Here is a 16,786-nt window from a genome sequence, read left to right as displayed (position 1 = left end):
GAGACGAACCCGGTACCTCAGATGGAAATGCAGAAATCACCGTCTTCTGCGTCGCTCACGCTGGGAGCTGTAGACCGGAGCTGTTCCTATTCGGCCATCTTGGCTCCTCCCAGTGGACCTGATTTAATCAGATGAAAGACCTTACAGAGCAGGTGAGAAATGTTCTCCCACTGGCTTTGAAGAAGGAAGCTGCTACGAGTTCTACAGCAGCAAGGAAATGAACTTTTCTAACAGCCTGAATGAACTTGGAATAGGATTCTTGCCCAGTCAAGCCTCAAGATGATAATGCATCTTGATTGACACCGTGATCATAGCCTCGTGACATCCTGACCTAAAGGTCTAGCTAAACTGAGCCTAGACTCCTAACCCACAGAAACTATGAGATAATAAATATATGTTGATTTAAGAGCCTGGAAGTAAAATACACTGTATTCATTTTCTATTCTGTAACAAATTATCACCAAATTTAGTGGCTTAAGTTCTGTTTTTACAGAATAGAAAATGAATACAGTGTATTTTATTTCCAGGCTCTCTTAAAGCCTTTCCCTTCTTGGTTCTCCCTTGTGTCCACGGTGAATGTCTGGAGTAAACCCAAGCTCTGTTCTCAGAGTCCAGCTCCTTCCTTAGAATTCTTCTTTAGGAAGGTGCCACCCTTTTCTAGAGAAAGCAGACCTTGCACTGTCAGCTGGGGACATGTCACTGCTGCCAGCTGTGCCTTTTATTTCTTATTTTTGAGGGGTGTGAAGAGGAGGAGCCTAACTTCACATATTCTAAAGGTACTTGTTTAATGGAAGATCATAACAATTGCCCTTGCCTACCCTCTGTTGTTTACATTTGTTTCTTCCGAGCTTGGAGACTCTCCGGGCCACTCTTGGTGAGAAGTGTGCTTATGCAAGGTATCTGTATCTGTGGTTTCCTCTACTCTCATTTCCCCACCAAGCTAATTCTGCTTGCTTAGTTTTTCTCTTCATGGAATTTTACAAATTCCATTATATAGGTGCTGAGGATGTCTGGTCTATTGATGGCATATTTTCCTGTTTTTATCATGCTCTTACGGTTTCATTCTTTAAACAGAAAACAATTTTCCTAGCAAAGACCTTGGAAGCGCAGGGAGGCGGACGTTGGTGATGAGTCTGTGTGAAGTCAGCCTTGCATTCCAAACTGGACCTGCCTTTTTCTTTTTCTTTTTTAAGAGAAAAGAAAATACTGCTTTGCTACCTAACACTGATGTAATATATTTGTAACCAATTTGGCATATTTCTAATAAAACTGATGAGAAAGGCAGAATTTTTATAACAATTACTTTTTTTATGCTCTATTATTATTTTTCTCCCTTAAGTTCTCCCACAGCATATTCCTATCAAGACTCTTCTATCTTTTCTTCTTCTTTTCCCTTCCTGTCACTTGTAATTTCATAGCCTCCCTTTCTATTCTCTTTGGGTAATTTCTCAGAACGAGTGACTTAAAAATGTTGCTGACACGGTTCTTTTCTAACCCTAACAACACGCACGATACAGGTGCTGAGGATGTTGAGATAATTGACTTAAAATTGTGATTTTAGAAGTGTCTTAAGACTTTTAGTTCCAAGCAACACAAACCAAGTAAGCTAAACCTCAAACCAGTTTAGGTTAAAAGAAATAATTTATTAGCAGGACACTGCAGTATCTCCCTGAACCCCAGCCTAAAATTGTGTTCCAGTGTCATGAGGGCCTGGCACCAGGAACTAGAAAGCTACAGGAGCCCAGGTAGCCATTAACTTTCTGTCTCAGACTTTCTGTCTCTCCTGTCTTTGCTTTTCTGAACATCTGCTTATTCTTTTCTCTCCCGTCGGACTCACTTTGACTGTTTTGGCACGGATGTGGCCAAATATGGCTGCCCAAAAATGGCAACTAGAATTTCCAAGTTAATATTATTGCAGTTCAAGCAAATAAAGCGAGGTAGAATCCCAGATTCCAAGGGGAAAGAATCCATTTGGTTTAGCTTGCACCAGTTATCTCTTTTTAGGCTGGTTTAATGTGGTCATGAGGGCAGCTTTTGTGGTATAAACATGGCTTGCCATGGCCCAAGTTCCCAAAGAGGAGGTAAGTGTGTGGAAGATTGGGCAGGTATCTCAAAACACTTCCGCTGCAACATTCTTGTTTATGTCCAGCGTGCACTTTCTCATGAGAGAGGCAGTTTAGCTGGTGTTTAAGAACATGGACTTCGGGTCAGACATACCTTAATTTGAATCCCAGCCCTGCTACCTACTAGCTGTGTGATCTGAGGTCAGTACTTCGCCTCTGTGAAGATCAAATTCCTTCTCTGGGCAATTGGGACCACATATCTCCTGGGGTTGCTGGGATTATGAGATGAAATAATGTATACTATATCCTATGCACTCAATAAATAGTAACTATCATGAATTATTACTGTCATACCATTGGGGAAAGATGATATGCATGGAAGAATATCCATTTCATCATCCTGAATGATGCAAGAAGATCTGGAGGCAAAATTTTAGATACCACAGAATTATATCATCAGTAAAAACCTGAGAGTAAGTTTTGTTTTACCATACTTGACCAAAGACATAGATACAGGCTAGGCTGCAGGAGTTAGAGCCCAAATAATCTAAACTTAATTCTAGAATATAATTTCTATTTCTGTTGGCTTTAGAAATAGAGTAGTCAATGATTTTGCAGTCTTAAAGAGAGCCCAACAGAGTTGGTGGTCACTAATACAGACATAATAGATTTTTTCCAGTTAGTGCCTGTTGTAATGGTCTCTGCATTCATTCTGTTTGGGAGCAGGTTTATTTTGATTGGCTAATATCTTACTCGGTGAAATATTTTGAATAGCATCCCTGGAAACCATGTGCCAGAATTCAAAAGACCTCAGCTTTTTGGTTAAAGAAGACACACTACTTTCTTTTTAAAACTATTACAATTTCTTTTGTACTTTTCCCACTTCTATGGTAAGATTTTTTGGGTAGCAAGTATCATTAAATGAATTCTTAGTAAAGGATATGTAAAATGATTATTTAAATTCTTCATCGTCGAAGGATACCAAATGTAAGCTGAAAGTTAACATTTATGTCAAGTAGAGATAGCTGAACAAACAATGCTCATAACTTCTTTTTCAAATGTAGCGTATTATATTCTATATGGAACTCTATATAGTAGAACAATATCTCAATGACTAACTGTGTAATTTTCTCTCAAGTTATGCAGACATTTTGATTGAGAGGGAAGTATTAATGCAGAAGTACATTCATCTAGTTCAGATCGTAGAGACAGAAAAAATTGCAGCTAACCAACTCCGACATCAACTTGAAGATCAAGACACAGAAATCGAAAGGCTTAAATCAGAGGTATTTCCCAGTCAATAGATTCCTTCTCATTGTTTCACGTTTACCGTCATTTCCTCATGATTACTTAAGGCCTATTCAGGGCAACATTTTAATCCCAGGCTGACTTCCTCTGACATCAACACATACGTGGCTGGGCCTGACCTAGACATGAATCTAATGTCTATATTAGGATTAAGTAAATGTGCTACAGGAACATATCAGGATAATGTGCTTTTTTTTTTTTTTTTTTTTGGTGGGGTTGGTTATTTGTTCTCCTGATACCCTTCATTAGCTCAGAAATTCAAGAATTGATTATAGCATTTAACTGTTTTCAGATACCCTACAGTAATGATAATTATGAGTCTGCCATAGATTCAATTAAAGTCTAAAATGACAACTAAGGGAGAACCAGCAATGAATTCAGAAATACTTTACTCTTTTAGATTTGAAGGAGTCCAACCTTCTCCCTTCCACAGTTTTGAAAAGAACATTTGGATTAAACTATAAGACATTTGCTAGGGTGCATTTTTCCCTGGAGTTGGAATTCCTGCCTTCCCCTCCCTCCCTCAGAGTGTGAACTTCTCAGGCCTTGCATCCCCAGATAGTGAGGCTGATGCCCAGTGTGAGCAGAAGGCGGTTTTAGAGTCCACAGCCATGGTGTGTGCCTGGGTCCTCCCTCCCTCCCAGGCCTCAATCTAGATAGAGAATCCTGAATGTACCTTTCCCGCTGTCCTATCCTTCCTCATGGGCAGTAAGCAATCACTGAAGAATGGGAGAGGAATGCAGAGAATGAAATTTCCTCCCTCTTTCTGCCCAGGGATGCATTAGTATCTTCTGAGATTCAAAGAAGGGAATAGGACACAATGAAACCTACTAGTAATTGTATCCTCCTTGACAGAAACAGTTTAGGCTCGTCAGTTTTGGCAATGTTCTTGTCATTTTTATTGTCATCAGACAACATTTTCCTTTTTGTGTCTTGCACCTTCCTCTGAGACATACCCTGTGAATCCTAGGTGGGGTTTTCGCCTTCTGCTCCCTACACACATCACCTCCGGTGTTGAGAGTATGGGTACAAGTGTCCTCCAACAGAGATGTGGCAGCTTCTCTGATGATGACAACTTGCAGATGGTGTTCACCATATTATTACAGTTGTTAACTTCCCAATTCGACCCTGATATGTGATATAGTGAAAACAGCAACAGAAAACTTAACAAACCTGCATTTTAAAAGACTATATCAGGCACTGTTATTTAAAACAAAATTATTGTGTTCTTTCTTAGCCACTGTAAGCTGGAGCAGATGCTTGTCTGCTCAGTGAAAGAGGTTGGTATTTACTCCACGAGAGAAGCTCAACACCAGGCGATGTTCCTCAATATTTGTGTGTGTTTATCTGCCTTCACTATGTTCTATTTTAGTCTGAATGTAGATTGCAGCAAAAAACTGTCAGTTGCAGGTATGTCTTCTCTGGTCTCTTGACAGGAGCCATAATTTATTTCCTACTCCCTTTCTTTTCCCACCTCCTTGCCAGAAAATGGCAGAGGGGTGTATTTGGTACTGGGGACAAAATAGAAAGACAGGCTAGAGAGGGGCAATTATGATCTCTTAACTTTTAAGGTATTGCTGGCTAGTAGGTCTGTATAGGTTCTTAAGCTTGTAAGAGCCTGCTGTTGAGTGCCGGTCTAGAGAATTTTACTGCTATGTGTAGTTGAGAGGCCACCCAGTCTTGAAATGCCCCTCACAGGTCACAGAACTGAGCTGGAGATATAAAGAGATCCCAGGTTAGTTTGATCCTTTTTACCTTTTCTGAGGAATTCTCTTGGTTGGCTTGGACCAGCCCCAAGGCTCTGAAGTTCCCTTTACAGTTGCCATTTTCCTAAGGATGTCTGTGAGTCTGGGGTACCATGTGGTTTGGAAGACTACAGGCCAATGGCCAGAACCAGGGGCTCTGAGCTGAGTGTCACTGCGTGTGGGGACCACAGGACATTGCAGGCAGCCACCTTCAGGCGAGGGGATGGACATATCGCTGGACTCCTGACAAGGTCTTGGCGGGCTCACCACTGGCAGCTGGGGCTGAGTTTTGGGCCAACATTTCTGCTAGCCCAGATCCCCGGTCACACTTTACACAGTCACTTCTTATAAACACTTTCATTGGTGATACCATGCTTGGGGTAAAGTTCATGTTTCCCCCATCTCAGCACCAAAGGAAGACAGTGTGCATAAAAAGTGGATGTTTCCTGAGGATCTCATTGGACCACCTTTGTAGGCAGAGCTTCCTGTGTGTATGGCTATAATCCAGCATTTCCCAAATCATGAAATGGACCAACTTTGTGTTCCAGATTATTGCTCTTAATAAAACCAAAGAACGAATGCGACCTTACCAAAGCAACCAAGAAGATGAAGATCCAGACATCAAGAAGATTAAAAAGGTAGGGCCTGGAGGTTTCCAGCTTTGTAGGAGCATGGTGACCAGTCGTCTGTTCTATGGTGGTGTCTTTGCCACCCTGTGCGTGAGCCGGGAGCAGCCTTGGTGTTTCTGGGCTATGGCTCCCAGACTTGCCCTGCAGAGTGATCCAGACATGGCTACTCTAGAGAATTTCTGCTTGAGATTTCTTTACACTGTCTAGGAAGGATGCCAAAACCAGGCATTAAGACAATAGTGTTCTCCAGTGGGGTTAATTAAGTGCTGTTAAACCTCTTGATTTTGTGCGGCTTTCATATTTTGGGGGAATATTTTTTAAATTACATTTCAAAAATTTTCTTTTAGCTTTAATCTTTAGTGTTATTTAAGAAAGATTTTTTTTGGGGCATGTGTGAAGATTGAGTAAATCAGCACATCCGCTTATATTTCTGTTTTATTATTGCTTCTTGTTTAACATCCACACAATCAGCAGATTTTTCCCTCTTACTGCCATTTATAATTGCACAACTTTTGCAATGAACCAAATGCTGGCTCTCACTCTCACTCTAGTCCACTGTGTTTTGATTTGTCATTTAGGTTTTGATCCTATGATCTTGATTGTCTTATATAAAGCACTTACTCAGCTTTGTTAATAATAAGTGGAAAGCATCATATTTGAGGAAATTTCCCTGGATATACATCTTCAAATCTTATTTCTTTTTAATTTGTTATTATTCCTCTTATTTTATGCTAATAATCTTTCCCCTTTCACTGTAACAAAACTTTAATGTGCCCAGCATTTACCTGGACACTTTAAAGATGATCAGCAAATGTTTGTTGATTGGCTAAAACACACAGGCCAGTGCACTTTCTCAGGCTTGCCTATTATTTTTCACATCATCCCTATGGAATTCAGATCAATTTTAGAGACTATCATGTTTTCTACAAAATTGATTTTAAATTATATTTTATATTCTTTTTTACAACTTTAAATATTGCTCAGAATTTGAAATAGAAAGGATTCTTAGGACTAGTCAAATGTTTTCAGTTTTCCAGAAATAAAAAAGTAAAATAACACTATTCATTTCTTAGAAATTAATTTTTTTTTTGAATCAAGCTTATGCTATTGTGTTATAAGATTAATTAGTTTTTTTTTAAAAAAAATCCCATCTAGTCAGTCTGGAAACAAGATTAATTCTATTGCCTTTCCTTTAATAGTATGCAGTTGCATGTAAAGAAAAAATTAATAAAATTCAATTTTCACGTGTGTGGTAGAAACTGGTCTATTACTAAATAAGTGAAGCATCTATTGGTCGGCAAGCACCCCCTGCCCAAGTAAATAGAAAGGTTTTACTTAACACAAAATCCAATTAAGTTGATTTTTAAAAATATTTCTGTTAAATGAAAGAATACTGATAAAAATTTAAAAATATTTTTCTACCTTCTTGTTTCTTAATAATTTTTTAAACCAATTTTTGTACTTGTTAAATAGGTTTTGAGATTAATTTTTTGTTCTTTATGTCCCATTTCAAAATAATGTCTGCATGGAAAAAAGTGTTAACAATGAATGAATCGTTTCTCTATTTTGGTCTTGGCAAATATCAACCTAATTTTTGTTTACCTTAATAGACTAAAACTTAAAATTGGTTATAATTCATGGAAATTTTTGTTAGATTTCTTCAAATAATCTGAATATAATTTCCCCACATGATTGTGTTAAAATGTGGTTAATTTTTATTGAGGTAGAGTGAGTTTAATGCCTGTATAAAAACTGATAACATGGTGACGACACTGGTAGGCAAGCAAGAGAATTTTAGACATTGCAAAAGAAGGGTCGTTGTTTAATACGTGATCATTTAGAACATAGTGTGGAAAAAATAAAAAGTGTAAGGATGTGTTAAATAGATAATAATGATACTTTGGTAGTGATTTAATACTTTCAATTATACGTGAATTTACAACCTACTTTGTTGCTGAATCTGCCACATCTAAAGTAAGAAACCCTAGTTATCATAAAACAAATCCTAGTTAATTATGTTATAATTTTTTATATTTAGAAAGGACTTCAGATTTTTTTGTGAATCATTTTATTTTAATTTCATGAAAAATGAAAGCAGTCTGGTAACACGAGATTAAAAACAGAGAAAAAAACAAAACAAACCAAAAAACCAGAGAAACACGAGATGGGGTCTTGCTGCGTTGCCCAGGATAGACTGGAACTCTTGGGCTCAAGTGATCCTCTCACCTTAGCCTCCCAAATAACTGGGACTACAGGCCTGTGCATGTCCAGCTCTGTCGGTTATTTTATAGATGAAGAAACAGAGAATCAGAGGTCAAGGTGGTTGCAAGTAATGGCAGAGCCTCTGAGTTAAAGGTTTTAATATATTCTTGACTGCTCAGTACCCAGCATTTACCTGGGCATTTTAAAGATGATCAGTAAATGTTTGTTGATTGGCTGAAACACACAGGCCAGTGCACTTTCTCAGGCTTGCCTGTTATTTTTCACATCATCCCTAGGGAATCCTTATCAATTTTAGAGGTTATCATGTTTTCTGCAAAATTGATTTTTAATTATATTTCATGTTCTTTTCCATAAATAAATCACCATTGCAACTAGTCAGATTCCTTTTTGATTTTTTGTTCTGTAGGTTCAGAGTTTCATGCGAGGATGGTTGTGCAGAAGGAAATGGAAGACCATCGTGCAGGATTACATTTGTTCTCCTCATGCTGAAAGTATGAGGAAGAGAAACCAGATTGTGTTCACCATGGTGGAGGCAGAGTCAGAGTACGTTCACCAGCTCTACATCCTGGTCAACGGCTTTCTCCGGCCCCTGCGTATGGCCGCCAGCTCCAAGAAGCCCCCCATCAGCCACGACGACGTCAGCAGTATTTTTCTCAACAGGTTTGACATTGCATAAATCAAAGAGTTATGAGAAAAACCCCTTTGTAATTCCAACAAGAATTTTTACTTAATGTTTAAAAGGGTCTCATAAATTCATCTCTATTAGTTTATGATAGTAAAAATAAGAAAGCTATTACTTGTGTTCCATTGTTATTTTATTTTATTTTATTTTATTTATTTATTTTGAGATGGAGTCTTGCTCTGTCGCCCAGGCTGGAGTGCAGTGGCACGATCTCGGCTCACTGCCAGCTCCGCCTCCTGGGTTCACGCCATCCTCCTGCCTCAGCCTCCCAAGTAGCTGGGACTACAGGCGCCCACCACCACACCTGGCTAATTTTTGTATTTTTAGTAGAGACGGGGTTTCACCGTGTTAGACAGGATGGTCTCGATCTCCTGACCTCGTGATCTGCCTGCCTTGGCCTCCCAAAGTGCTGAGATTACAGACGTGAGCCACCACACCCAGCCTGCATTGTTATTTTTATATCTTTACTTGAATCTTGGCATCTACTGTTCTTAATTTTTTCTTCTCTATTTGACCTACATTGTCTTATCGCGTGGAGATGTGTGTTGGGGAATATAATCACTCATAAACTGAAGAAAATGGAGTGATTATGGGTTTTTACATGTTAATTATACACAAGTATTTTAGGAAGAGCAAAAGCTAAGACAGGGCCTGAGAAGCTCTGGTGAATTTATTTGCTCAATAAATCTTTAGTTTCCTTACTGCTGAGGATTCATCAGTGAAAAATCAGAAAATGCCTGCCTTTATGGAACTTAAATTTTGATGCAGGAAGATAGACAATGAACAGCATTAGTGAAATAGATAGTATATTATATGGCGATCAGAGCTGTGGAGAAAAATAAAGAAGGGAATGGGAGAAGGGGGTCAAGGGAGGGTTTAGTGTTTTACTTAGAATTTTAGCTATTTGTTTTTGAGTAGATAGTACACTCACATGGTTCAAAAGTCAAAATAACATGAAAACAGCAGTTAGCAGTTGCACTCTCACCCTGTCTCTGTCCACCCGATTCCCCCCACTTTCTATACGTAATATCTGTACTAGTTTCTTATCTATCCTTTCAGTGTTTCTCAGTTTTGATCTAAGAAACTATGAATATAGAGTCTTATTTTCCCTCTTCTTACACGAAGGCAATGTACTTTAACATGTACTTCATTGTTTCACTTAACATTATTTTCTGAAGATCTTTCCATATTGATACCTAAAGAGCATTCTATTAAAAAAAATCACGACATGGTATTACAATCTGTGAATGTACCATAGTTTTTTTATAGCAGGTTTTCAGAAAAGTTTCAAGGATAAGGTGACATTCGAGCAAAGGCTTGAAGTTCCTGGAGGAAGAGTGAGGCAAGCAGAGGGAGCTGTGCGTGCAGGGGACATGGGGCTTTCACGTGCCCGGCAGTCCAGCTTGAGGACCTGCCCTGCTCAGTGTCAGTGAAGGGAAGAGTCAGGGAGTTATCAAGGTGGGACATGGTACAGCCATTAACTTTTGCTCTAAATGAGATGGGGAGACATTGGTCAGGTTTTGAGCAGAGAAGGGGTGTGATGTGACTTCTGTTTTGAAAGGCTCACTCTGGCTTCTCTGCTGAGAATAGTCTGTAGGGAGATCAATTAGGTGGCTATTTCAATAAACAGAGTGAGAGATGAGACACCTGTTAGGTAGCTATTTCAGTAATCCAAGTAAGAGATGATTATAATGGAGGCAGTATAAGTAGTTGGATTCTGGGTGTATTTTTAAGTCAGAGCCAGTAGGTGTCACGGATGCAACTAGCTGGGGCCAGTGTCACAGAATTTACCAAAACAGTTGTAGATAAAGCAAGGCAGATTTGTTAGAGAATGTGTGAAAACATGTTGCAAGGGTGCAATGGGCAGCACAGCAGAGAAGGGGCTGTCTGCAGAGAGGCAGGGGCTGGAGGGAAGTTTTATAGGGTCGTACAAGAGCGGGCTAGGTGTGGAAAGGTCATTCCTTGTGCCAGCGGGTTGTGTTTCTCAGAACAGTTGTTCATTCTTCTCCCCTACCTGGAGCCTTCCCCCATCGGAGGCCCCTTCCTTGTTACTTACTTATCCATCAGGACTCAACAGTTGGGATTTGTTGATGGGTTTGATGTGGGTTTTAAAAGAAAGCAAAAAGACAGGTAAGATTGCAACGTTTTTTGGTCTGGACAACTAGAAGGATGGAGTTACTGTTTACTAAATGGTAAAGATTGAGTGAAGAACAGGCTGAGGGGAAAAGATGACTGTTTTCTCTTGGATCTGTTGAGCGTGAGATGCTATTAGCCATCTAAGTGGAGATGTCAAGTGACTAGGGATCAGATATTTGTTTGGAGTTCAGAGGAAGATTCTGGGCCGAAGATAGAAATTTGGGAGTCCTCTAGCATACAGATAGTATTTAAAGCTGCTAGTCTGAATGGTATTACCAACAAGTGAGTACAGATGGATAAGAAAAGAGGAGCATGGATATTCCAACATCTAGAGGTCAGGAAGATAAACAGGAGCCAGCAAAGAAGAGTGAAGAGGATCCTTTGAGTTGTCAATGAAAACCAGAAGAGTGAGTTGTCCTGGAAACGAAAGCAAGAGGGAACCAACAACGATGCCAAAAAAGTCAAATGAGCAATAACTTAGAATTGACCATGGGTTTAACAACTCGGAGTTTAATGGTAACTTTGATTAGAGACCAAAGCCTGATTGGAGGCTTAGGAGAGAACAGGTGGTGGGGCGGAGGGAAGAGGATTTCAAAAGGGTGGGTATAGAAAATTCTTTTGAGAAGGGCTGCTGTAAAGAGAAGAGAAACAGGGTGGTACCTAGAGGCAAATGAAGAGGGTAAAAGAAGGATGGAGGAGAGAGGGAATTGCTGAGCAGTAAACTTGCAAAGGCGAAAGTGGACAGAATGTACTGCTCAGGTCAAGAGATTGTCATTAGCTGGGAGCATGGCAGGGAAAGAATAGTACATGGACACTTCTGTAGTTAGGAGGCAAGGACATCCGCTGATGGGGCAGATGGGAGGGAAGTGTCGGAGCTGGAGAAGAAAGAAAGAGGTGTGGAATAGTGATAACTAGGGCAGGGAAGGATTAGTACATGGACACTTCCGTAGTTAGGAGGCAAGGACATCCGCTGATGCGGCAGATGGGAGGGAAGTGTCGGAGCTGGAGAAGAGAGAAAGAGGTGTGGAATAGTGATAGGGCAGGGGAGTAAATGGATTCAGGAATGCTGTATTAATGCTGGGCAGCACTGAGAGCTTGTGTTAGCTTATTAGGCTATTGGTTGTGACTTTCCAGTGAGATCAGTCAGGATGGTTGCATGTTTTTCTTTAGCCACTTTCAGCTGCATGGATGCAGGTGCAGAGTGGGTGGAGGATTGGGATTAATTAGGATTGGTGTTGTGGCTGCTGTGGTGAAGTGAGAAAAGAATAAGGAAGTTGAAGCTGTATACAAGGAAGAGATTATAATAATGAGCCATGGAATCTAAACTGAGGAAAGAAAGTAGTGCTGGTATGAGAGGTTTTTGCCAATAAAAAGGTGGTGGGATCTGGGGATTTAGGTCATGATAGTGTGAAAGAATTTTGGAGTCAGGGTTCTAAAGGCAGTGAACTGAAAGATTAGGAGTCAGAGAATGTTGTGCTTGAAATTGAGACAGGGAAGGGATGCAGCTATTGACAATGACAAGGTCTAGAGTATAATCAAAGGGGTGTTGACTGAGGTCAATGGAGGACAAGATCTTTGGAGGAAGAGTTCAAGGTCCTGTGAGGCCAGGATATTGAAATGTTGTTTGTGTGCATATTGGAATCCCCAAGAATTATGACAAGAGTAGTGTTGGAGAAAAGAGCAACTGTGAGCTGAGAGCTCAGATCTCAAGGCATCAGGAAAAGCCACTGGCATGTCTGTAGATGAGTGCAGAAAGGAAGGGTGATGAGTGGTAGTCTGATAATACGAGATTAAAAGCTAGGCTTTCTTTTGTTAAAAGGAAGGAGGGAGATTTCCCCACCTTGCTGGCAATGGCTCCTCTCAAGTGTGTGGGACATCCAAAGGAGCCTGGGGGTAGCCCTTGATCCTCAGGCAGTACAGCATTCTGGTGATACTTCAGTCACCAAGTGTGCAGTTTCAACAGGTCTGATGGCAGTGGATGGGATTGTGTACTGAACTCTGATAATGAGAGGAACTGGAGAGGGTGGGTATTGAAAACTCTTTTGAGGAGAGCTGCTATAAAGAGGAACAGAGAAACAGGGTGGTACCTAGAGGTAAATAAAGAGGCTGTGCCACATTCTTTTAGGTTGCCTCTGGCTCTTTGTTTCCGCTGGATTGCTTGATCTGAATCAGGAAAGGCCAGGTTTATCATATTGTTTAAATTCAGAGTCAAGATATGCCTCTCTTTGGAAGGTAAAGCCGTAAGCTCTTCATATAGACTAGCAATTATTTACCACATCTAGACTTAGATGGAGATTGGAAAAGAAATTTTTAAAACTTTTTTATTTTTAATTTTTATGGATACATTTTATGGTTACATAATACATATACATAATATGGAATGGATATATAATAGCTGTACGTATTTATGAGGTATATGTTATAGTTTGATATAAGCATATGATGTAAAATGATCAAATGTGGGTAATTGAGATATCTGTCACCTCAAACATTTATCATTTCTTTTGTGTTGGGAACAGTCTAAATCTTCTAGATATTTTGAAATAAATTATTGTTAACTATAGCTGCCCTATTGTGCTATCAAATAATAGAAGTTATTCCTTCTATCTAACTGTACTGTTGTACCCATTCACCAAACCCTCTCTTCATCCTCCCCTTCCCCACTACCCTTCCTAGCCTCTGGTAACCACCATTCTATTCACTACTTCCATGAGATTAACTTTTTTAGCTTTCAAATATGAGTGAGAACATGTGATACTTGTCTTTCTGTACCTGGCTTATTTCACTTAACATAATGTGAAGAAGTGTGTTTTTAAAGGTGAGGCTTAAAGAAGTTTTATATCATTACTGTTGTTTAACTAGATTCCCTTTACATGCCTTTGAAATTAAGCCCTAGGCAGCTCAATAATTTTGAATTGTAACACAGGTTTATAGTTAAGAAAATGCAATCTTCCTATTTATATACAGAATTGTTTCATCTGTTTTCTAACCATCCAGGTATCAAAATATGAAGGTAGATGTATCCATTAGTTTGTGTTCAACATAGGACAGAGAAATCCCTCGCTGAGTGGAGGGAATTCACTGCTTACAGAATCTGTTGGAAAGGCTGGGGGAGTAAAGTCAGGGAGCGGCCCTTAAACTGTTGACTTTCAGAGAACATAGACTAGATCCAGAGGTTAGGAAACCACTGCCACCACTGCTGCTGCCACAGATGCCTCTCAGACTCTGGAAGCTGGTTCCTAGAAACTAGAATCCTAAAGCTGGGTGCTGACATTGCCCCAAAGCACTCACATCTCCATGACTGACTTTCAGCCATAGGAAGATGGCCCCTACTTCCGCCTTCTGTGTCTTTCCAAGTGCATCTATTAGTGGAACTGAATTTACATCCAGAACCATAGCTGCAAGGGAGTCTGGGAAATGTAGTTTTAGTTTTACCCCTCTCCACCTAGAAGGAGGATGGAATACAGATTGAATGACTAACATATAATACCTGCCAAAGTAGATTTGGTTGAAATCCTTGAACAACAAATACTACTTAGTTAAATTGTTATAAAAGAAAAATAAATTAGAATCTCATGGAGCCATTTCTGTTTTATTTCATGGACCATTTGAAATAGTAAGGATTTCTTGATGTCTGTTGTAATGAAACTTGACTAATAACAAGCCAAGGGATCTCACTGAGATGAACGGTTCTGTATTTGATTGTGTCACTGTGTTAGTTCAGAAAAGGCTTCAAAGGCTCATTGCAGTAGGTTAATTCCAATGAGGAGAAAGCAAATGATGTTTTGACTTTGGTAATTACCCTTCTTGGCCCTTTTAGGAATTTAGATCCCTAAGTTATGCATCATCCTTATTTTAGTATCTCTGTGTAGGCTTTACTCTTTTCAGAAGATTCTTTTGCATTTCTGTCTTGGGTATCTTGGGAGTGGTTATAGTGGAGTTCTGTCAAAATTTTTGCTCTAGATTTTTTTCATCCTCTCTCCTTCTGTCAAAACTCATTTTACTGACAGAGAAACTTTCTCCTGAGTTATCTAGAATCACATATGAAGAGAAAAAAGGATCATAACTTTAATTTTCTGATTATTGATTGAAATACTGCATTCTAATAGCAGAAAGCTCACTTAAAAATTGATGAAGAAGGTTATGTGACAATGATTTGGTGCTTTCTGTCCTCTAATATTTGAATGTTATATCAGGGTTTGCTGAGGCTGTCATAATTGCTTGATTGAGGATAGTATAATCCATGTTATTATTGGGTATAGTTTGGAGGCCCTATGGGACATATATATTATGTATATATTAAGGCTTTAAGGACTCTGGATTTTAAACAAAATAAACACATTATAGCAACTAAATTATATTATTTTTCCTTTTTTTATAGTGAAACAATCATGTTTCTTCATGAAATATTTCATCAAGGACTAAAGGCAAGGATAGCGAACTGGCCCACTTTGATTTTAGGTAAGTGCATTCTTTAAAGGTGTAAGATTTTCTTTTAAAGTGGCTGCAATTAGAGTAAAATAGCTCCAACATTATTCAGCCTAAACTGTTTGCATCACCCTGTTGACCCGTGAGCTTCTGTACCCTGGGACCCTGTCTCCTTGCCTTTTGGGTACTTTGGGCCCTGCCTCAGTGTTACCTTTTGATTCTTTCCCCTGGCCTGTCATAGTTAATTTGGGGCTGGAGTCAAGTGCTGCCCATGAGTGCATTCTACCAGATCATCATTCAGGCATCAGGGTTGCGGCTCCATGCATGTGTGACACCTGGTGCTGGGACCCACTCTTTGCCATTCCTGCCCAGTGTAGGTAATTTACCAAGCAACAAGGGAAACAGCCGTGTTTACTGTTTCTTTCCAGCTGATCTGTTTGATATTTTGCTCCCCATGCTGAACATTTATCAAGAATTTGTGCGTAATCACCAGTACAGCCTGCAAGTTCTCGCCAATTGTAAGCAAAACAGAGATTTTGACAAACTCTTAAAACAGTATGAAGCCAATCCAGCCTGTGAGGGGAGGATGCTGGAGACATTCTTGACCTATCCCATGTTTCAGGTAAGTCACTTGGGATGCATTTTGTAAGTCAGAGTTTCCAGCTCAATGTCACTGATACCTAGCGTGACCAGCGTGAGATGCGTAAGTGTGCCCTGGGAGGAATTATGGCACAGATGTACCATCTGTTGCTGTCTTGAGCTTGACCCTGAGATAAACAAATATTGTGCCACACATTCTCTGTGTCTCATGGATATAAGAAAACCAGGCATTTTTGAAGCAAAGAATTCAAGAATGATTTTTTGAAACGCTGCACAATTTTCTCTTTACAGAAAGATTCCACACAGACCTCTTTCATGGAGTCTCCTCCTCCAGCATGTTTAAAAATATTATTTGGTTTACAGAAATAGGATTCTGTGCAAATGTTCCAGTTTATGCTAGTTGCATAAAAGATTCTTGGGGATGGAGTGACTGCTGGGAAGGTTTCTGTTTTCCGGCCCATCCTCCCTTCCTGTCGCGGTTGCTGTTGAGTCTCCCCTTGGCTGGAGCCCTGGAGAACAAAAGGAGGACCTCCCTGGTCACAGAGGCTGTGGAGACTAGGAAACAGAAGGCACGGGTGGGACCTGAGGACTCTTGGCAACTAGTCAGGTGGCCGCAGGGGCTCCCATTTTGGGACTAGAGCAACCCAAGGGGTCAAGAACACTTGCATTCTTTCCTGGATCTAGGACTTTACCGTTAAGCGCCCAGAAGTGAGAACCAGGGAGGCCAAAATGTGCATCGAATCTCCTGTTGTTTTGAAAAGTGTCGATTCTGTTCTTTTGGAAGAGCATTGAGTGTTCCCATTGTGGAATTTAGGTGGCTTCTGGCCAGGCCTCCAAATTGCCATGTGGTAAACCGATTCTACTAATCATGTGTGTTATGGTTACTGTGGAGCGCTTTGTCCTCCTGCGCAGGCATCTCTGACCCTGGCTAATCATTTTGCAGCCTCAGAAAGAAATGTGGCTGTGGTGCAC

The 16,786-nt window shown here is 40.1% G+C and overlaps 1 protein-coding gene across 5 annotated transcripts in view; it reads left to right on the top strand.

Moving 5' to 3' along the window:
• Window positions 1-16,786, top strand: part of RASGRF2 (Ras protein specific guanine nucleotide releasing factor 2) — a 278,649-nt gene that overhangs the window by 113,591 nt on the left and 148,272 nt on the right. For 3 of the 5 annotated variants that reach the window (XM_517672.9, XM_009448923.5, XM_009448924.5), the window contains exons 3-7: window positions 3,202-3,349; window positions 5,665-5,754; window positions 8,375-8,628; window positions 15,168-15,247; window positions 15,643-15,836. In XM_517672.9, the coding sequence (XP_517672.2) occupies window positions 3,202-3,349; window positions 5,665-5,754; window positions 8,375-8,628; window positions 15,168-15,247; window positions 15,643-15,836 (766 nt within the window). Of the gene's footprint in view, window positions 1-708; window positions 777-3,201; window positions 3,350-5,664; window positions 5,755-8,374; window positions 8,629-15,167; window positions 15,248-15,642; window positions 15,837-16,786 lie in introns of those variants that run through there. The other 2 variants (XM_016953053.4, XM_016953054.4) reach the window with 2 other exon arrangements.

The sequence above is a fragment of the Pan troglodytes genome, chromosome 4, assembly GCF_028858775.2.
Source record: "Pan troglodytes isolate AG18354 chromosome 4, NHGRI_mPanTro3-v2.0_pri, whole genome shotgun sequence".
NCBI classification, from domain to species: Eukaryota; Metazoa; Chordata; class Mammalia; order Primates; family Hominidae; genus Pan; species Pan troglodytes.
This window is presented reverse-complemented; position numbering and strand designations above follow the sequence as displayed.